Genomic DNA, 23,043 nt, shown 5'->3' with positions numbered 1-23,043 from the left:
AATATATAGAAAAAGACAAATAGAAGTTCTGAAGTTCTTATGGTTGATTATTCCCCTAAGTAACAAAGGCATAAACTGGTGCAAAGTCCAAGGACCTATGGGAAGAGAAAGACAGCAAGAAAGCTGAGTTCAATCTAATCTGTGTTTCTTACATATTGAATTCCTTTATTTGTGTGTGTGTGTGTGTGTGTGTGTGTGTGTGTGTGTATACACATCTAATTTCCCAATAGATTTCTTTTTAAAAAAATATTTATTTTTTAGTTTTAGGTGGACAGAATATCTTTATTTTTATGTGGTGCTGATGATCGAACCCAGTGCCTCATGCATGCTAGGTGAGCACTCTACCACTGAGCCACAACCCTAACCCCTCCAATAGGTTTCTTTATAAATTAAAACCCAAAATCTACAGTAATTGCTTCTATTTTAGGTAGTCTCCAGGACAACCCTTTTTATATAATAAATTCAATGGAAATATTTTGTTTAAATTTTTTTTTTAATTCAGTAAGCCAGTAATGAGGAATGAAAGGCTGCCTGGAGGAATATTTTCAGGGATTTAACCACAGATGGTACACCCCACCAGGGTCCCAGTTCTTATGCTGTCTGTGTGTATGTATAGTAAGTACCAGTTAATTGTATTTCAGCTATTTGTAGTTGCAGTTTTACTTTTGCTATGTAATTATTTGCTTGTCTCCTTCATCACACTTAAGCAGGGCCTGCATCTGTTTTATCCCCAACACCTAGCATAATGCCTAGAAACATACATGTCTTTTGATGGTAGGGTGCTTGTCTAGCATGTGAGAAGCCCTGGGTTCAAACCCTTGTACCCCCCGGCACACACACACACACACACACACACAGAGATGTCTTGAATGAATGGACAGGTGCGTCTAAAGGATCATATCCTGTCTTTCTGTCATGGATTCATTTGGAGTAATCAAAGTGTTAAGAGTTATATAGAAACAAGAAATCTCCATACTGTTTTCCAAATTGGCTGCACCAATTTGCAGTCCCACCAACAATGTACAAGCAGTATAGAGATTTCTTGGAAAGCTGGGAATGGAACCACCATTTGACCCAGCTATTCCCCTTCTCGGTCTATTCCCTAAAGACCTAAAAAGAGCATGCTACAAGGACACTGCTACATTGATGTTCATAGCAGCACAATTCACAATAGCAAGACTGTGGAAGCAACCTAGATGCCCTTCAATAGACGAATGGATAAAAAAAATGTGGCATTTATACACAATGGAGTATTACTCTGCATTAAAAAATGACAAAATCATAGAATTTGCAGGGAAATGGATGGCATTAGAGCAGATTATGCTAAGTGAAGCTAGCCAATCCCTAAAAAACAAATGCCAAATGTCTTCTTTGATATAAGGAGAAAAACTAAGAACAGAGTAGGGACGAAGAGCATGAGAAGAAGATTAATATTAAACAGGGATGAGAGGTGGGAGGGAAAGGGAGAGAGAAGGGAAATTGCATGGAAATGGAAGGAGACCCTCAGGGTTATACAAAATTACATACAAGAGGAAGTGAGGGGAAAGGGAAAAATAATACAAGGGGGAGAAATGAATTACAGTAGAGGGGGTAGAGAGAGAAGAGGGGAGGGGAGGGGAGGGGAGGGGGGATAGTAGAGGATAGGAAAGGCAGCAGAATACAACAGACACTAGTATGGCAATATGTAAATCAATGGAAGTGTAACTGATGTGATTCTGCAATCTGTATACGGGGTAAAAATGGGAGTTCATAACCCACTTGAATCAAAGTGTGAAATATCAAGAACTATGTAATGTTTTGAACAACCAACAAGAAAAAAAGAGTTATATAGAAACAGATCTTACTTTTCCTCCAGTAATTTTTTAGAGAAAGAAGCATAAAAAGTGGATGTTTACAACTGGTGATCTACCCTTTAGTTTACATTCAGTTTATATTTATTTTGCCTCTTAACTATTCATATAACTGTTATTGTCATCTGGTCTTGATTTTAATCAATATGAGGGCAAGAACTGTGTCTTTTAAATTACTTGCCCCAGCTCCCTGGTATTGAAATGTCATAGGTTTAGTGCATGTAAAATACAGTAGTTTAAAAAGGATTTTTACTTTACTGGAGAAATATTTAAAAATAGTTTTTATGTTTTACTCATGTGGAACTATTTTAAACTCTTCACTTATGTAGGTCAAGAATGAAGTATTTATGAACATTTCATTGATTAATTATTTAAAGTTATCTATGCAGTGGAGTTATTCTAAAGGCCAAAGATCAGATTTGAATATTTTCATAGCCTTCATAATTGTTAACTGTCTATTAATGATTGCTTACTTTCCAGTGAATTGTGCATACCAAGTTTTCAATTCTGTGACTCCTGAAATGTATGAAAATTGGTAATTATCACTGTAAAAATGAAATTCAGTTCATTGCAGCCTCTGGAAGCACTTCACAGTAATATTGAATGTGCCCATGTGTTTACATCATGTACATAGACACACCTGAAAGCCACTCTTGATTTTCTTCTGCAAGGTTTAGTTTATCTTGTTGTAGATTTCTTGGATCTTGCAGAAAATATAGCATGAAAGCATTTTGTGTGTCATCTCTAATGGTTTGAGAGGGTTTTTTGTCTTAATCTGCAGCATACCTATTTTATCCCATATTTTCAGTTGACTCTAATTGTGTAATGTTTCATTTTACCCTTTCTTTTTAAAATATTTTTTTAGTTGTAAATGGACACATTTATTTTGTTTATTTGTTTTTCTATGGTGCTGATGATCAAACCTAGTGCCTCACACATGCTTGGCAAGCACTCTACTGCTGACCTACATCCCCAGCCCCATCATTTTACCATTTCTTGGTAGCCTGGAAGTATTCAAGGCATTGATCAGGAGATGTTTTTAGGAAATTAAGCAAGTTTTAGCTATTTCATGGTAGGTACTCAGAAAGGGTTTTTGCTGACCAGGATATTGTCTGGGTATGCCTTTTTATATTTACCTTTGCTTCCCAGAATCATGTTTTTGAGGATTTGCTAGTATCTTTCACAGGTCTTTTAAATTTACACATATAACTGCAAGGACTGTGCTAGTTTCTTAAGAAAAATATTTAATGACAATGAGGATGGATATTTTAAAAATTATTCTTTATAAAGTTGATTATAGCACTTTCTTTTCTCTTATTAAACTTTTAATCAGTGTGTTTAGGGAGGGGGTGCATCAGTAATTTTTTTCTTAGGATTTAGAGCATAAGTAATAAATATTTTCTGAAATTACCTTAGGATATAAATTTCAAAGATCAAGGAGAGATCGTCATAAGATTTTTGCACATGGGAGGGAAAGACTTGTGGGAACCTTCGGGAAAAGCAAGAATGCTGCCAGAGAGAATAAGACAGTGGAGAAACAGTCAATTAAAAACAATAAGTGCTTAAAAGACTGCATAGCTGGGAAGCTTCTGACTGTAAGTTGACAATGTATGATGCTGATTTTCAGCAAGGGAAATTCAGATGACTGAGTGCTTCTCTCATGAAATTCTACCTTCCTCTTACACAGCATATCCTATTTATGCAGTTCTAGTTAGACCTATATTACTAAGGAGGTGATTTTTTTTTTGTTCAGTTGGTGAGTTGTCAAGGTTAATGAGGATTATAAGTATAATTAAAGACTTACTGCATTAAGTTGTCAATTAATTTTTTTCTTAAGTCACCATTTCCATGAATAAAACCAGGAGCGTAATAACTGTAAAAGGATGTTAATAACTGGTTTCCTGATATTCAGTGTATTAGTAAGGATCACTAGCAGGCCTCATTTATATTAAGAGTTAGATCACATTCTCATTTCTGACCCCTTTATTTCAGTACCTATGCTCCCATTTCAAACAAGAGTTTTTCCTTTTCCTCTTTCCTGCTGCCTGCCTTCTTTTGTGTGTGTGTTGGGGGGGGGCGGGGGGAGGATGGGGGGAATGCGCATACTACTTTTCCAGCCTTTTGTTTATGGAAGTCTTAACAGTGACATGCCTGCTGTCTTAGTGGTATAAAGGAATTACACCTAGACATTTTAAGCATCTGATCTTCTCCATATTTATTAACCTACCCTGCCCCCAGCTTTTAACTTGTATATTAACTGCTCATAATCAGGCACAGGCTTAATTTTAAAGTTACAAAAAGCAGTCTTCCGCAGGGCTCCTCAATTCTTTTCACCAGAAATTTCTTTTAACAGAGAAAAGTGAATGAGAAACTCCTGACAGTTAATATAGGGTCTCAATAAGTTGCTTAGGGCCTCAGTAAATTGCTGAGGCTGGCTTTGAACTTGCCATCCTCCTGTTTTAGCCTCCCAAGCTGTTAAAATTACCACTACTTATCTTCAAGGTTTTTTTATAGTTGTAATACATAAATTATAAATGAATTAGTAAGCTAAGTTTTTAGGAAAATTTTTTAGACAGGCACGTAAAAACCCAGGTACAGGTAGTGTGAGCATTGTTGTACTAGAGTGCTAAAGAAGGAGCCATGCTTGCACTTGGAAAAGCATGGAATCCCAGTCTTAGAGGCAAGGAAGGTCTCTATAGAGAGAGAGGAACACCTAAGCTACAAATCTGAAGGATGAATAGAAGTAGGGAAGCAAAGGGTTCAATTTCCATGAAGATTGTTCTATGGAAAAATCTAAGAGACAAGATGGTGTGGCTCATTGGAGACACCACAAGAATTTCAGTATAGGAAAATTCACTTGCAGTTGAAATACTTAATATCTGAAACTAAATAGTATCATTTTCTAAGATGTAAGAAATAGAAAATGCTTGTGATACTAGCATTGGTTGGAAAAAAGGAAAACTACTTCTAGCTAATGGCAAAAAGTCAACTTACTAGATTGTCCTTGCATCTTTAATGACAGATACATGGCAAAAATTTAAAGCAGAAAAAGTTCATGATAGTTTGCAAAATCTAGCTTTGGCTTCTAAAAGGTTTGTTAAGGGGCTGGGGATGTGGCTCAAGCGGTAGCGCGCTCACCTGGCATGCGTGCGGCCCGGGTTCGATCCTCAGCACCACATACAAAGATGTTGTGTCTGCTGAAAACTAAAAAATAAATATTAAAAAATTCTCTTTCTTTAAAAAAATAAATAAATAAAAGGTTTGTTAAAATTCTCAACCCTTTTAATTAGTTGTAAATGATGATGATTGATTGTCATAGTTAGTGAGAACTGAAGACTCCCACCATCACCCCCCTGCCCTCAATTATGTCAGCTCCTCAGCCTGCTGAGGCAAATGCACATATCAGAACATCTCTTCAGCAGCCTCCCCTCATCTCACCTCTGATGAAGAGGTATGAGTCCTTAAGACCAAACATTTCTCTAAATGACCAAAAGGAAATGGAAGAACTTAAATTGAAATTTAGGCTATGTTTAAGATATGTATGAGATGGGTGATTGAGTTGAGTTTGAGGTAAGGTAGCCAGTAAAGCCAGTAATGAGTGCTGCTGTTGGATATCCAGGTATGCTTGCCCTATATAATCACCTATACCTATCAGTTCAATCAATTCCCAAAGCTTCCTGGTCCATTTGGCAATTAAGAAATGTTTTATACCACAAAAAGATTTTTGTGGAAGATTGGTCTCATAGCTTAGGCTCTGTCCAAGGTTAAAGGCACTGTAACTGGTCTTTAAACAACAGCAGCATATGAAGTGTTCTATCAGTATTTTCTGTGAAAGCAGTGCTTTCTCCAGTTTTACAACAGTGTAAACTTGGGTTTGTCTGCCCTCTAGTGGACATCTGTGGTGACACTAACCAGTGTTTTCTAGCTTTAGGGGGAAAAAAAAATGATTGGCCTTATAAATTTTAGCCTGTTTCCATAAAGAAGTTTTTGTTATTGCCATATTTGTAATTCTACCCAGGTTTTTAGATGCTCGTAAATACCTTCCCTGGCTTCTCCATCAATGGATCAGATTTAAAGCCCTGCCCCCTCCAGTTTTATCTTTGGTGCCTACCCAAAGGCAAGCCCTGGGTTTCAACTAAGCTAATGAGCTCACTGCCACCCACAAGGTGTCACAGGTATTTTTGTTGTTCTTTCATTTTCTCATGTCTCAAATTGCCTATCAGTCCTTTAAGACATTCAAGACTGAACTCAAAATCCAGTTACCCTGTGAATACTATATCCTCAGTGAGGGCTCTCTTCTGAATTCCTGTGGCATGGTCTTCTTGTGCCATGCATTTATACTGTATTTTTATCAACTTTTAAAATATGTCTATCTTCCTCTTGAGTATGATATTGGGTCATACCTTTTTGTTTCTCTTATGGACTCTAGCAGCTCTCAATGAATGTGTTAGTCATTTGCCCATCAAAAATTTTACCCAGTATCTTTTCCCCTATTGAAGGCTAAAACATTACTTGTATAGCTTTAAATATGAATATTATCATAGTAGCAACTCATTTCCTTCTAATTAAAAGTATATTACCAATATACCTACTTGTTAAATATTTGAATTTCTTTTTGGTCAGAGTCATTAACTGCATTTGTTTACTCATTAGTTTAAAAATGATTTTAGGAAACTTGAGAACATGCCTGCTGTGGTGGCAAACTCCTGTAATCCCAGTGGCTTCAGAGACTGAGGAAAGAGAATTGCAAATTCAAAGCCAGTCTCTGCAACTTATCAAGGCCCAAACAACTTAGCAAGACCCTGTCTCAAAATAAAAAAGGGCTGGGAATGTGGCTCAGTGGTTAAGGGCCCTGGAATCAATCCCTGGTACCAAAAAGAAAAAGAAAATTTTAGAACATCGTGCCATCAGTTTAATGTCTCTTCATTACCTGTGTCTGTGTGTGTTGGTCTAATGTTTTCATTTGTAACCTTGGTTATTTCTAATTTAATTTTTTGTATCCATAAGTAATTAGAATGTTTAATATTGAAAGAAAACAAAGTAGATGTATTTTATTTCACTTCCCCTAGATGTTATTATTGCCTTTTATAATTTTTAAATTTATTTATTTATTTTAATTAGGTATATATGACAGCAGAATGCATTGACTCATTGCACACAGATGGAGCACAACTTTTTATTTCTTTGACTGTACACAACATAGTTGCACCACATGTGCAGTCATACATGTACCTAGGGTAATGACGTTTATCTCATTTTACCATTTTTCCTACCCCCATACCCCCTTCCCATCTCTCCTTTCCCTTTGCCCAATCAAAGTTCCTCCATTCTCCTTATGTGCGCCCTCCCTCCCCCATTTTGGGTTAGCATCCACTTATCAGAGAGAACATTTGGCCTTTGTTTTTTGGGAGATTGGCTTACTTCACTTAGCATAATATTCTCCAACTTAATTCATTTACTTCAAATGCCATAATTTTATACTCTCTTAATGCTGAGTAATATTCCATTGTGTGTATGTACCACAGTTTCTTTATCCATTCATCTATTGAAGGGCATCCAGGTTGCTTCCACAGTTTAGGTATTGTAAATTGAGCTGCTATAAACATTGATGTGTCTGCATTACTATAGTATACTGATTTTAAGTCCTTGGGTATAGACCAAGGATTGGGATAACTGGGTCAAATAGTGGTTCCATTCCAAGTTTTCTAATCAAGATGGAGTAGTAGTAGCATAAGGATTGACAAATAGATCAGTGGAACAGAATAGAGGCCAAAAGTAGACTTTCATTTATTACTGTCATTTGATATTTTACAAACAGACCAAATATTACAATGGAAAAAGGAAAGTATTTTCAACGAATAGTGTTTGAAAACTGGATATCCATATTTTTTAAAAAAGGAACATCTATCTCTATCTCACACTACAAACAGATATTAAATTTAGATGACCTTGTATACAAACCCATAAAGCTTTTGTAAGAAACTACAGTAAAATATCTTTGTGACTAGAGGGTAGGCAATTTTTAAAAAATATTTTGTTTTTAGTTGTACATAGTTTATTTATTTTTGTATGGTGATGAGGATCTAACCCAATGCCTCACGTGTGCCAATTAAGCACTCTACCACTGAACTACAACACTTGCCAGGCAGGTGTTTTTGAGAATGCAGAAAACAATAACCATGGAAGAAAAAATTACTAATCAAACCTCAATTGTAACTCTTCTACATTTTTGATAAGACTGTAAAGTGGTACACTTTGGGAAAAGCCTCATAGTTTCCTATAAAATTACAAATACATTTACCCCAAGATCTAAGAGAAAGAAAAGCATATGTCTACCAAAAGAAAAAAAACACAAAATATGTCCATATTGTAACTATTCAAAATATTCAAAATTCAAACAATCCAGATGTATCTAACAACAAGAGAATGAATAAACAAACTATAGTATATTCATATGATAGAATCCTCAGCAATGAAAAGAATGGAAATAATGTTGATTGCAACATCATGGAGGAATCCCAAAATATTGTATTGAGTAAAAAAAAAATACTTCCCATTAAAGAGTACAAACTATATGACCCCATTTTTTTTGGAATCATGTAAATAGAATCATATGTCAGACACTAATCTTATATTTTCTTTTATCTTTTTATATACTAATTTTTCATGGGAAAAATGTAGTGGAAAAATAATCAGAACAATGTTTTCCTCTAGATATGAGTGGTGCCATATATTAACTGGGAAGGAAACATAAGAAAATATTCTGAGGTGACAGAAATGTCCCATTTCTTGATAGCCAAAAATCTGAGTTACATAAGTGTACACATTTGTAAAATATCTTTGGATGGAGCACTTAAGATTTGTGCATATTTAGCCAGGCTGGTACATGCCTATAATCTCAGACTTGGTCAACTGAGGCAGGGTACTCATAAGTTCAAGGCCAGCCTGGGCAGATTAATGAGACCCTATCTCTCTTTTTTTCTTCATATATTTATTCTCTTTTCAAAAATGTTTTGGTCTCCTGCTGTATCTCAGAAATGTACTAATAGCTGCTTTTAAGTTACAATATACAAAATAACAATTTATTTCTTGGAGAAAATCTTGGTGATTACCATTAAAAAATGAAATTTTGAGTTCCCAAAGGCTTTCTTTTTGTTAAGTCTTTGAACTTTCTCATGGCACACATGTAAGGCTGCCTGTGGTACTCTAGCCTCCAAATAGACATAATTGCATTTATAGTTTATAGAGAAAATACAAAGTCAAGTTCTGAAAATAGCCTTAAAAGAAAGTGACCTTTGCTTATAGAAACATCAAAAGCAAATTGGACTGTGCAATCAGAGCCATGAGTTTTAGGAAAACTACTTTCCTTTCACATCTTTTGTGAAGATTCTTTCAAGAATGCCATACCCATGATCATGTAACATTATTATAATTGTGAAATAACATTATTACATTCGTAAATTAACATTATCCAATAAAAGGCACATCTTTAAATATTAAGAAAATCTAAAAATCAAAATAGAAGTAGAGAATACATTAAAAATCAATCACTTAATTTGTAAACCTTGAGAAAATAACAGCGTATTCCAGTTTCTTCAGAGGCTTGTAAGCTTTTTGTAAGAGTGGTCAGGAAGTATAGAACAACAAAATGGAAGACAGGACTTGGAAACAAGGCCAACATTAATTTAAGAATTTACAACTTACTTTCTTTTTTTTTTTTTAAATGAGCCAGAAGTATTCTTTTATAATGTTGATTCAGGTCAGCATCTTATTATGAAAGAATACTTCTGGCTCAAAAGTGATAGATATTGCAACCTGATTCTTCCTACTAATCTAGCATAATGGTTTCTTTCAGTAATAAGTGTATCTTCATTAAGTGCTAGTAAATTTTAAGCCACCAGAAATCTTTCAGTTATGATAAGTACTTGGTTGTAATTACAAATTTCAGAGTCTGAATATTGGAAAAAATCCAAGAAAAAAACTTTTTTGAGGGAGGGCCTATAGTAGAGAAAATAATGTTCTAAACCTGTTTTATTAAATGAAATATCCCACTACCCTTAAATCAATTTCACTGAAGGTATTTGAGATGGGTGAGAGGAAGTCAATAGGATTTTCTGCTACTAGTGTAACATCTATGTGAAGAGTTATGATGTTACTCCTAATGAAGAAAACACATTTCATGGGATTCCAACTTTAAAATTGAATCCTTGCACTTTCAAAAGTTTGAAACTCAATTCAAAATGAGTTGAGTTTTAAAGGACTTGGTCATATGGTCCCATTAATGAAAGCTAACAATGGTATGGTATAATACTATAATACCCAAACTCGAAGAATAAAGACTTCATGGGTAAAAAGGAATATATGGAACAGACCCTATCTCAAAATGAAAAATAAAAAGGGCTGGGGATGTAGCTGAGTGGCAGAATGCCCCTGGCGCTTTGATCCCACTGCAAAAAAAAAAAAAAAAAATATATATATATATATGCATTTCATTGTAACTTTTACCTTAAAGAAAAAAAAAGAACTATAACAAAATACTGAATTTTAATTAGTGACATGTATTTAAGGACAAGAATATTTATATAAATATGGGTTTATGGATTGATAGATGAACAGATATGTGAAAAAGCAAGTATAGACAGTATTCATGCTAGAATTCTGATGGTGGACATACAGACTCCTGTATGTTTGAAATTTTTTATAAAATGGGGTGATAATTATAAACTTCAGGATACTAGTACATGGGATAGGAAATAGGAAATAGGAAATAAATACACAGGTGGATGCAAAGGTCGATATTATTCCAGCCCAATGGTGGAATGACATTCACAGATATTCATTTTACTATTGTATCTCATAACTTAAATATGTGTTAAATACATTCTTCCTTATATAATATTTCATGCAATAAAAATAATTTGAGGGCTGGGGATGTGGCTCAAGCGGTAGCGTGCTTGCCTGTCATGCGTGCGGCCGGGTTCGATCCCCAGCACCACATACAAAACAAAGATGTTGTGTCCACCGAAAAACTAAAAAATAAATATTAAAATAATAATAATAATAATTTGAGAGGAGTACATCAGAATTTGAGGTCTGTTAATCAATAATAATAATGAAGTACTATTTGTTAAATAGGAAATAATTCCCAGAAAATTATTTCTATGTATTACAGTTCACTTGGACACAAAAATAGTACATCTACATTTGCTGATTTGAATCTTTTCATTTTATTTTTCCAGGTTTTGACCTTTGATTCCATATACAGTTCTTTCTCATTTTAATGCCTTTCTTTTTGAGTTGCTAAATATATTCTGAACCTAAAACTTCTCTTACAGGCAAAAAGTATTATGCTCTATATAATGCATATTGTACCTGTCCTCCCTCTGGGAGTAGAATGTCTGTTCTTCCTTTGGGGAAAATTGTAAGCATCCTTAAAATTAAAATTGTTTTTATACAATTTGTAAATAGTTATTAATCCCCATTTCCTATGGCTCACCCAAATGATGTAGGAACAAAAGCGATTGATAGATGGCAATGGAGAGACTGGGAAGGGACTTGACAATGGGTTGCACAAAGGGCTTTAAGTAAGTTTCAATGACATCACCACTGGGTTGGAAGAAGTCACCTTTTGTGAAGAGAATTTAGTTTAAGTGCAGAACAATATAAATACACTATGCCCACATATAAAACTTAGTAAACATTTCATTGGCGATACCATGATATGAAACTTTTAGGTTTTAATTTTTTTTCATGTTCTATTTATACAGGAGGCAGATAGCGGGGAGGAAGAATGCCGGTCACAGCCCAGGAGGTATGTGTATTCATTATATAATATTTTTTTATAGAAATTGTATTTGGTCTTGTCAAATTAGTTTATCCTGGATTCCTAAGATGCTTCATTGATCTTTCAAAAATGGGACTGCTTTAAGAATCCAATTACTGACTCAGAAATATTTAAAATGATTGATTGTTTTAAAAGATGCAGACTCAGTGGGAGAGAGTTCTTCTGTAGCATGCACAAGGCCCTAGGTTGTATCTCCACACCATTGCTGCAAAAAAAAACCAAAAAATCATTTCTGTTATTTCATTTAAATTGTCTTTAAGTATTCCCACAAGAGTGAGCCCTGGTAAATTCTAGATAGTCATTTAAATATTAACAAAACTTGTATCCTCTAAATTCAATCAGTGAGCCATTTCACATGATACAAAAAATGAATACAATATGCGTGCTCATTGTAAAAACCTGGCTAAAGGGAATGTGTCTTTTTTTTGATAGAGAATTTTTTTAATATTTATTTTTAGTTCTCGGTGGACACAATATCTTTGTTGGTATGTGGTGCTGAGGATCGAACCCGGGCCGCACGCATGCCAGGCGAGCGCGCTACCGCTTGAGCCACATCCCCAGCCCTGGGAATGTGTCTTTAATGATTAATTATCAGAAATTTCTTGGTATATACTTTCTTCTTTTACACTACAACTTTAAATAAAAATAGTTCCTTTTCATCAGTAACTGAGGCTACTGTCAATATTTTTCCTGTCTTGGTCTTCATATAAATTTTTGCTTAAGGCTTAATTTCTTACTCTCTGTTAAGGAAGATATGACAGTAAAATGCCCTTCTTTTGCATAGGGTTAAGAGGTAGAAACCCAATGGAAGTTTTATCAGAGGAATCATAACTTTATTCCCATTAGAATGAAAAAAGATTCCAAAGGATCTTGAAATTTCTAGTATGTCAAATTTAAAGATGTTTGGGTTAACTTCAAGCTTTATGTATTGACTTAGAATCCACTGGAATAATTTCTGTTCAAAAAATTATATAATGATGAAACAATGAAAATCTTTTCTATTAATCATGGTACTGAGTTGTCATGTCATTAAGAACCAAAAGACTAGGGCTGGGGTTGTAGCTCAGTGATAGAGTGCTCACCTAGTACATATGAGGCACTGAGTTCAATTCTCAGCACTACATAAAAATAAACAAATAAAATAAAGGTATTGTGTACATCTACAACTAAAAAAATATTTTTAAAAAAATAACCAAAGACCTGTTTTAAAGTTGTTGGCAATAATTCATTAATATGTGCAGCAGAGAATTTTTGCAAACTTCTGTTCACAAGAAAAGGATCACTTATAGAAATAAGAAATAAAGAAAAACCTAGTAGCACCCATTTTTGAAAATCATATTTTTCTCATCTTATAATACAATCAATCTGTCAGGCTGTTTCTCAGTATAATGGCTTTAGCCTAACTCAAAGTAATTTTCTTACTTGCAATTGAATGTCCTTCGATGGTGTGGAAGAGGTTGACTTTTTTCTGTTTGCTACTAAAATTTTTTTACTACTAAAAATCATTCTCCATCATTTACTGTCACCATCTAATCAAGCTGGCAACCTATGCTGGATTCACAAAATCTGATTACATCAGTAACTGAGAAAACGGGGAAGAAAGCATACAAGCACACAAAAATACCTTTTCAAAATCCAGGAGGGCTCTAGACCCTAGGGGTCTGTTAGAAAGAGAGAGAGTCACCTGAATTCTTTATTTTTATATGGGGAGACACACAAAGGGAGGTTAGATGGAATGTTCTTTCCAAATAAGGCGAAGGGTCAGGGTTGAGTCTAGTTTCGTGGTATCTTGTGGTCAATAGATTGATTGACATCTGGGCAAGTCACACCCATTTCAGGTGCTGTGTGGCATCAAAAGGCAGAGCAAGAGAAAAGGACACATACGTGCACAGCCCAGACAGAGCAGCATCATCAGTCCAGTCCACTCATGCACTCAGAATGCTCACAGCTCACACACACAGCCCAGGCTGGCTCACGACAATTTACCACAGAATAAACTATCATTGAGTCTTTTTTTCGAACCTGCCTAAATTCATCTTGCCACTTTGTGAGTTCAAACGTGATTTGTAGTAGGGCCTTGAATAGTAAACAGCATATCATTACAACTAAAGGAAGTTTCAGGTGATTAAAAAAAATTTTTTTAAACAAATACTGCTTATTGAAAATCATAAGTTAAAAGTAATCTTTTAATATAATCAGAAAATTATGATGACTTTAAAGACCAATGTTTACAGGCAATAATAAGAACAAAAATAAATTAGATTACATCTAAGTTTAAAACTGGGGCTGGGGTGTAACTCAATGATAAAGTACTTGCTCAACATGCTTAAGTTCCTGGGTTTAATCCCTAGTATTAAAGGAAAAAGAAAAGATTTAATAAAACTTTTATAAAAGGACAGAGTCAACAGAAAGAAAAGGTAACCCATAGAATGCAAGAAAATATTTGCAAATCATACAGCTGATAAGGGGTTAATATCCAAAAATATATAAAGATATCTTAAAATTCAACAATAACTAATCAATGTTGGCTCAGGTTGCTATAGCAAAATGTCTAGACTGGGTGGCTTTAAACAACAGATATTTATTTCTCATAGTTCTGGAACCTGGGAAGTTCAAGATCAAAGTGCTGGCAGATTCACCAGTTCTCTGGTGAGAGCTCTCTTCCTGGCTTGCAACAGCCACCTTCTTTCAGTGTCCTCAATGGCAGAAAGAGAGAACTCTGGTCTCTTCCTCAAATAAGGACACTAATCCCATTATAGGTGGCCTGCCCTCATGACCTCATCTAATCCTAATTACTTCCCCAAAGGCCCCATCTCTGAATTCTATCACATTGAAGATTAAGACCTCAACATATGAATTTGGGGGAGTGGGAATACAAACATTCAGGCTGTAACTTTTTACCATGAAACCATAACATAAGTTCCACTTTCCATCCCTGGGCCCATAAATTCATTTCCTTCTCACATGCAAGATATATCCATTCTGCTGGGTGTGGAGGCACCTGCCTGTAATCCCCACATTTGAGTTGCTGAGGCAGGAGGATCAAGAGTTTGAAGCTAGTCTAAGCAACTTAGTGAGGCTCTAAGCAACTTAGTGAGGCCCTGCCTTAAAATAAAGAATAAAAAGGGCTGTGATGTGACTCCCTGGGATCAATCCCTGGAACCCCCCCCAAAAAAATTCTTCTTCCTACATCCCCAAAATCTTAACATGTTCTAGCATTAATTCCAAAGTCTAAAGTCCAAAATTTTATCTAAATATGAATAAGACCAGATATGATTCATCTTGAACCAAACTCTATCTCTATCAATTAATCTGGCTTTGAGTAAAAATTTTCCTATACTGAAGAAATGTTCCAAAATACATTGGTGGCACAGGCATAAGATACATGTTTTCATTCTGAAAGGGGGAAATCAAAAGGAAGGTAGGAGTGTTGTGTCCTAAATAAGTCCAACACTTAGCAAGGTAAATTCCATTAGGTCTTAAAACTTGAGAATAATCCTATTTCATTTGAGGCTCTGTTCTCCATATCCATGGAATGGCCCAGTTTCTCAACTCTGCTGGGTGTGGTCCCATACTTTCAAATTGAGGTAGAGGCAGCTTTACTTCCCCAAGCCCCAGCAAACTTACTCCCTAAATCCCACACTGGGCCTGGGGTGGGAGTAGCAGCCCTGATTACCTCTGAATTGCTTTAGGGGTTCTTCCCTTTTTTGGAAGGGAGAGGAATATTCACAGCTTTCCTTCATTACGTCTCATTTTCTGTTTCCTTTAGTTCCAGCTGATAGTGTTTCTGCTTACATAATATCATATGTCTCCTGTCTTTTATTAAGAGGGATGACGAGTCACTCATATTCACCTCCTTATCAAATGGTATATCAGCCACATCTTTGGTGTTCTCCAAATAGTTTCTCATTTTTTGAAATATAGTCAAACTGATAGAATCTAAGTTTTGGTTCCTTTTTGTTTAACAATTTCTTCTTCATTTCTCTCTTCTTGAATTTTACTATAAACATTCAAAAAGAAGTACTCCTTTAGCACTTTACTTAGAAATCCTTTAAGCTAAATATCCAATTCTGTTGCTCCTAAGTTCTACTTTCCATGAAACACTAGAAAACAAACACAATTCAGCCAAGTTATTTGCCAGTTTATAACAAGGATCACCTTTTCTCCAGTGTCCTCGAATGGGCTTTTCCATCCATGTGTCTGCCAATATTCTGTTCATGATTTATTTATGTCATTAAGAAGATAGAAATATTCTCTCTAGCTCTCTTTTGTTCTTTCTGAGCCCTTAAGACAGATCCTTCATAGTATCTTGTTTTGTTTTTCTAGTGTGCATCTTAGAACTCTTCCAGCCTCTATCCATTACCCAGTTTCAAAGGCACTTCCTACTTTTTTAAGGTATTGTTATAGCAGTACTCCACTTCTCAGTACCAAAATCTTTATTAGTCAGAATTCTCCAAGGAAATCAGACCAATAGCAGATGTGTTTGTGTGGGGTGGGGGAGGGAGAGGAGAGAGAGGGAGAGAGAGAGAGAGGGAGAAAGGGAGAAAGGGAGAAAGGGAGAAAGGGAAAGGCAGGCAGGGTATGTGTGTGTGGGGAGGGTGGAGGGTGAGATTTATTAAAAGAAAGTGGCTTTACATGGTCATGGAAAGTGAAAAGTACCAAGATCTGCACATTAGAGATGCAGGAAAACTAATTGTATAATTTCAGTCCAAGTCCAAAGGCCTAAGAATCAGGACAGCCAATAATGTAAGTTCCAGTCTTAGTCTGAGTCCAAAAGCAGAAAACCAGTGTTTCCACTCAAATCCTGTCAGGCAAAGAGAATTATTTGTTACTCAGCCTTTTGTTCTATTCAAATCTTCAGTGGCTTGAGTGAGGCCTACCTACATTGGGAAGAGAAATCTACTTCATTGTGTCTAAGTCAAATGTTTAATATCATCTAGAAACACTTTCACAGTCAGAATAATGTTTAACCAGATATCTGGGACCCTGTAGCTCAGTCAAATTGATAAGTAAAATTAACCATCACACTGTTGTGGATACCAAGATAAAGCAATTTCTATCCTAGTGCTTCTCTCAGATGGAGTCTAGCCTTTTGCCTAAATTACTGCAACAGTCTCCTAAGTAGTTTTCCTACCTACACTCATGCCCTATATGACATTGCCAGACTCTCTTTCATTTATACAATTCTAATGGCATATTAAAAAAACAGGAATTATTTTTAATTAAAACTAATTAAAATTATTTTAAAAAGGAAAAGAATTTGAATGAACATTTCACCAAAAGAAGACATGCAAATGGCTAATAAGCTTAACATCACTAGTCATTAAGGAAATGCAAATCAAAAATATAATAAGAGCCAGGTATGGTGGCACACACCTATAATACTAGTGGCTCGTGAGGCTGAGGCAGGAGGATCTCAGAGTTCAAAGCCAGTCTCAGCAATGGTGAGGCACTAAGCAACTCAGTAAGACCCTGTCTCTAAATAAACTACAAAGTAGGGCTGGGGATGTGACTCAACAGTTGAGTGCCCCTGAGTTCAATCTCTGGTAGCAAAAAAAAAACAAAAAGATTAAGATGGTTTCATGTTATATACATTTTTAATTCTGGCTATATTTTCTTTCTCAGAGGTTAGTCATAAAAATATAACATAATTATAGAAAATCAGATTGTATACTATTAACTTTTTGGTAAAAGATAATTGGTTAAGTTTGAATGCCAGTTTTCCTTTGCATATTTATCAACTCACAGCTTTCCTTCTTGAATGATGACCTACTTTACTAACTGGAGAACTACCAGGAATATAACTATAAAACAAAAACATAAGATATCAATATTCAGCCATTCTGATTTATAAAGAGCTTTCATATGAGCCAACCTAATAAAATTATAAGTAAAAATAAACAAAGGGAATATACCACTGAAAAAGATTTTTGAAATCTCAAGATACTTCTTTAAAGATGAATAACAATGATAAGAAACAAAGTACTTTGGGCTCTTAGAAAATAAATATTTTAATTGTAGTAAAGTTCTTCTTTTCCTCTGTATACTATCTCCAAGCTAAAAATTATATAAAATAAGGAATGACTTTTAAGAAATTGTCTTGGAACCAGCAGTTTATAGAATTGTACAATAATATATCAAAGATCAAGGGAAATTGTCCTTTCCAAACAAACAAAAACCCAAATTTTCAAACAAACCCAAACAAACAAAACCCAAATGGATGCTTAAGCCATTCAATACCTTTTTTACCTTTTCCATCTCAACACATAGTAGGTTACAAAATCTTTTAATTATTCCAAGAGTGAAGAAATTATTTTTTACTCTTTTTAAGATTAATTTATTCCTCAAGTCTCTCGTGGATAAAAAAGAACTATTCACCATCTACTTTAAAAAATCTACACCTTTGAAAACTTGATCTTCTCCCTAGATTTTAAAAACATAGCTATGAAAATAAAATTTGCAGTAGAGGGGAGGGAACAACGTAGATAAGAGGTATTTTGGAAGAGTTGGGTCTTGATGAAAGAATGGGATTTAGATAGGAGAACAGAAGAGCACTTCAAACACAAGTGGATGAAGAGTGAAAGGAAGTCTGGGAATAGGTGCTAATGTGTTTTAGGGACAGTAATAAAATAATTGCCTATTATCTTAAAAGCAGAGAAGTTTTGATTTGATATATCTGTATGAAAAAGAATCACATAACTTCCAGAAAGAGAGTCTGGCAATGTCATAGGGACATGAGGGTAGGTAGGAAAACTACTTAGGAGACTTGCAGTAATTTAGGCAAAAGGCTAAACTGCATCTGAGAGCATCATCAGGATAGAAACTGCTTTATCTTGGTATCCCCAGTAGTCAGCATATATTTGGCACTTAGTAAATGCTTACTGAATGAATTAATTAAAATACAAGAATGTTGGGCTGGGCATTTAGCTCAGCTGATAGAGTGCTTGCCTCGAATGCACAAGGGTTAGGGTTAGGGTTAGTACCATGTTGTTTTTGTTACTATTGCTCTGTAGTATAGTTTAAAGTCTGGTATAGTGATGCCACCTGTTTTACTCTTCCTGCTAAGGATTGCTTTAGCTATTCTGGGTCTCTTATTTTTCCAGATGAATTTCATGATTTTCTATTTCTATGAGGAATGTCATTGGGATTTTGATCGGAATTGCATTAAATTTGTATAGTGCTTTTGGAAGTATGGTCATTTTGATAATATTAATTCTGACTATCCAAGAGCAAGGCTCTTTTCCTAACTGTTCAACTGCAGTGATAATTTTCATTATCACTACAAACCAAAATGCTTTTGGTTTCTGAAGAATGTATTCTTAGACCTTATTTATTTTACATTTCTCTGACCTTGACTGCATGCTTCTTAAATCTGATTTGAAAAGTAAACCTAATTATCATAGACATAATGAAATTAGATATATCTCTTAAAGCTAGGTAAAAAATTTAACTTTTTCTCCCTTCTAGATGTTGTTATTTATGTATAAGCAAAAAGAAAAAAAAAGTAAGGTAAATTTCCCCTCAACTCATGACTTTCTAAAACCAATTTTTAGAAAAATTATTTTCCTATATTATAAAAATCCAAGTACTAATAAAGTGTCAAATACCTATCAATACTGATTATTAAGTAGTAATAGTTAATAGTTAAGTAACAGTTAACTAAGAGTTAAGTAACAGTTCCTTTTAGTGATATGACATATGCCCTTTAGATTCTTGTGGACTTCATACTAGAGGGGAAAGTGAGACTTTCTTTTCAGCTATACTTTCTCTCCCATTACCAGGGCCAACGTTTAGCAGAAGTTACATATTGCAGAGTGAAAAGATCTGAGGCAGAATTCCTCAGCTAGCAGAGAAGTGAGACATGGACAGCTGTGGAATTGTGCCCTTTATTCTTTTCCCACAAGACAAAGCATTAACACATCCTTAACTCAGTTCTCATTGACCAACTAAAAGGTGTTAGAAAAAATAATCTCACACTTAATTTAGTATTTATTTTTTTCTGGCTGAGGACAGAGGAATGGAAATGGGGCAATAGTGTAACTGTAATAGAGGAAGAAAGTTCCAGGAGAGTGAAAAGGCAGAAAGTAAAGAACTCTTGGAGAGCTAGATATGGCTGACTAAACTGTGGCACACTCAAGAAGAATCCTTAACAATTTATTTATGTACACAGACCACATGAAGGGGGACAACCCTGGGAAGTCTCTAGGCTTTGGGCTATCATTTTTTGCTAAGTCTACCACTGAACTGACTTTCAGACTTCCAGACCCGAGAGCAGAAGTGCTCCGAGGACCTTGGTAGGAAATGTGTCATGCTAAAAGGAGTCTAACAGGCAGTTGATCATGGTCCAAAAGTCTTTTCCTTAACAGACTTTTTGAGGCATTTGAAGAGCTTTTTTCAGATTATGTTTCAAATTAAAATTCAAGGGCCAGGATAAAATACTGATGATTTGTGGTGGCATGGCTTTACCAAATCAGCAAGACCATTGTCTTGAGCTGAGACCTGTCCTATAGATAAAATAGTATAGCCAAGGAAATCTAGAAAATGAGTTTGATTGCATACATCCAGGAGAGAAAAGAATTTTCTATCAATTAAAAAAAAATTAGAATGTACAAATAAAGGACAAGTGTACATCCCCAACAAAGACATATTCCCAGGATAGTTTCCTCACTGATGAAAATGTTTTAGTGAATTTGCTGTTAATTTTACTTTAAAAAACTATGTTGATTTTTGCAGATCTATTATTACTCAGTGACTCCAAAAATTAATTTATTTTCCTTATTAAAACTAAGGAAACTTGTTTAGCAGTAGGCACCTTACACACTTAAAGGTAATTTGCTTTTTGAGATGGGGTTTCACTGTGTTACCTAAGGATCTCAAACTCCTGCTCTCAAGAGATCTCATCTTAGTCTCCCACTACTGGACTGCAGGCACATGCATGCCACCATAGCCAGCTAGATGATTAGCTTTTTATAGTTCTATTACCTTTTCCCCAAATGATTTTCCCAGTTAAGTAAAAGGTAATTAACTTTGTGCTAAGTAGAATACAAATAAGAACCAAGGATTTGTCCCACTTCTCTACCCTCTAACCCCAGAGCCCAAAATTAGAATCTTACTTTCCTTCAGAAAGTATTCAGGGATCATAAAAAATAAAGTTTGGTCTGGGGATGTGTTCCAGTGGCAAGGCACTTGCCTAGTATGCATGAGGTCCTAGGTTTGATTCCTAGCACAAAAATAATAATAATAATAATAAATTAATATATTTTTCTTGTTCACTACAAGTTATTTGTTTGGATGAAAGATTAAGTCTGGGGTTGGGGCTTGGCAGTAGAGCACTCAGCACATTCGAGGTGCTGGGTTCCATCCTCAGCACCACATAAAAATAAATAAATAAATAAATATATTAAAAAACAAGAAATATTAAGATTTTAAGATTTAGAAAAGATTCCTATTGAGAATGGTGTATTATGAACAGTTAATTTAACACTGCCTAATTCAATGTAGGTCAAGTTTTTATTTTTCTTCTGGTATTCTTATATTTGTGGGAATAGAAACACCTGATAGACATGATTTTTTTCACCTTAGTACATATGCATGTGCGCACGCGCGCGCGCACACACACACACACATTTCAAGGTAAGAAAAATTGTGTGTGCTTGTTTTAAATTATTTTAAAGGAAATAGTCATTCTAGAAAGGTTTCCTATTATAATATGAATTAACTCTCAAATTTATGGTGTTTTCATATCATGTCATTTAACATATTTCATTAACTTTCATGATCTTAAAAGGTGAATTTTTACAAAGTGAAATTAAAGAGCATTTAATAAACTTAGATGTTGAATGTTAGCATTATTTTTAGAATATTGGTGTTAAGAAAGATAGCCAAAATATTTGTCACATTTTCATCAGGTCTTTAGAAAATAAGACTTCTGAAAAACAAAAGATTTTCCTGATAAAAGTGAAAATTTATCCCAGAACAGTTTCTATACTATAAATTGTGACTAAACAGCAGGTGTCATGGTACAGACTTGTAATCCCAGCAACTTTTAGAAGCTGAGGTAGGAGGATAGCAAGTTCAAGGCCAGCCTCAGCAGTTTAGTGAAAAAATGAATCAAAATTTTAAAGGGGCTGGCAGTGGAGCTCACTGATAGACCACTGGAGGGTTCAATCTCTGATACTGGGGGGTTGGGGAAGACTAAATAGGAAATGAGTATAGGTATATAACTATTTCCTATCACACTGTGTAATGACAAGGAGTAGGACCAATTTTTTAAAAAATATTTATTGTTTTTTCTTTTGTTGTTTTGTTCCAGTGCCAGGGGTACTTTAACACTGAGCCACATCCCCAGCCCTTTTAATTTTTTATTTTAAGACAGAGTCTTGCTAAGTTGCTTAGGGCCTCATCAAGTTTCTGAGGCTGGCCTCAAACTTGTGATCCTCCTGTCTCAGCCTCCAAAGCTGCTGGGATTACAGGCATGTGTCGCCAAGCCCTGCATTGTTGTATTATTTCTGTGGATAAAAACTCACTATGTTTTAGTCTCTCTAGTTAGAAAGGACTCCCAGTATACAATGTGAATTTTCTTTTTATACCCAAAGAGGTCAGAAAGGGAAATGTGGATGTCTAGCAATGTATTCATTATGCAGATATAAGCAGGGTAGGGGGGAAAATTTAGAGTAAGAAGATCTGATTTTAGTTTTCTTGCACTTTATAGCATGCTAAACCTCATTTGTAAAATAAGGATGACATCTGTCTCTCTATCCTAGAGTATATTTGTGAAGTAAAATAACTATAGGATAAACCTAACAAATTAAAGCACCAAATATCAAGACAATAAAGTGATGGTACTTTCATTATTACTTATCTAAATTCTTTTTCACTTTAATTTTGCAAACTCAGTCCAATTTCTGTAACTTTATACTATGACTGACACCCCTGACATCATATAGTATTAAGATCATTTACTGAGGAGCTGGGGTTGTGGCTTAGTGGTAGAGTGCTTGCCTAGCATGTGTGAGGCACTGGGTTCAATTCTCAGCACCGCATATAAATAAATGAACAAAATAAAGGCCCATCAATGTCTAAAATATATATATATATATATATATATATATATCTTTTTTAGGAAAAAGGATCATTTGCTGAGGGCTTCAGATACTAATTTAAAATATTGTGCCAGGTGTGGTGGTATAGTCCTATAATCTCAGAAGGTTGAGGGAGGTAGATTCAAAGTCCAAAGCTAGCCTTAGCAATTTTGGAAGACCCTGTCTCAAAATAAAATGTAAAAGGGGATGGGAATATAACTCAGTGGTAGAGCCCCCCTGGGTTCAATCCCTAGTGTTGCAAATTTAT

General features: G+C 35.1%; 1 protein-coding gene across 3 annotated transcripts in view; it reads left to right on the top strand.

Moving 5' to 3' along the window:
- The window catches only part of Ssh2 (slingshot protein phosphatase 2), a 254,433-nt gene that overhangs the window by 96,372 nt on the left and 135,018 nt on the right, over positions 1-23,043 (top strand). For all 3 annotated transcript variants that reach the window (XM_078042588.1, XM_021728139.3, XM_040269241.2), the window contains one exon: positions 11,618-11,661. In XM_078042588.1, the coding sequence (XP_077898714.1) occupies positions 11,618-11,661 (44 nt within the window). The remainder of the gene's footprint in view (positions 1-11,617; positions 11,662-23,043) is intronic.

The sequence above is a fragment of the Ictidomys tridecemlineatus genome, chromosome 3 (assembly GCF_052094955.1).
Source record: "Ictidomys tridecemlineatus isolate mIctTri1 chromosome 3, mIctTri1.hap1, whole genome shotgun sequence".
Classification (NCBI taxonomy): Eukaryota; Metazoa; Chordata; class Mammalia; order Rodentia; family Sciuridae; genus Ictidomys; species Ictidomys tridecemlineatus.
Note: the sequence above shows the minus strand (reverse complement) of the source record. Positions and strands in the feature narration are given on the sequence as shown.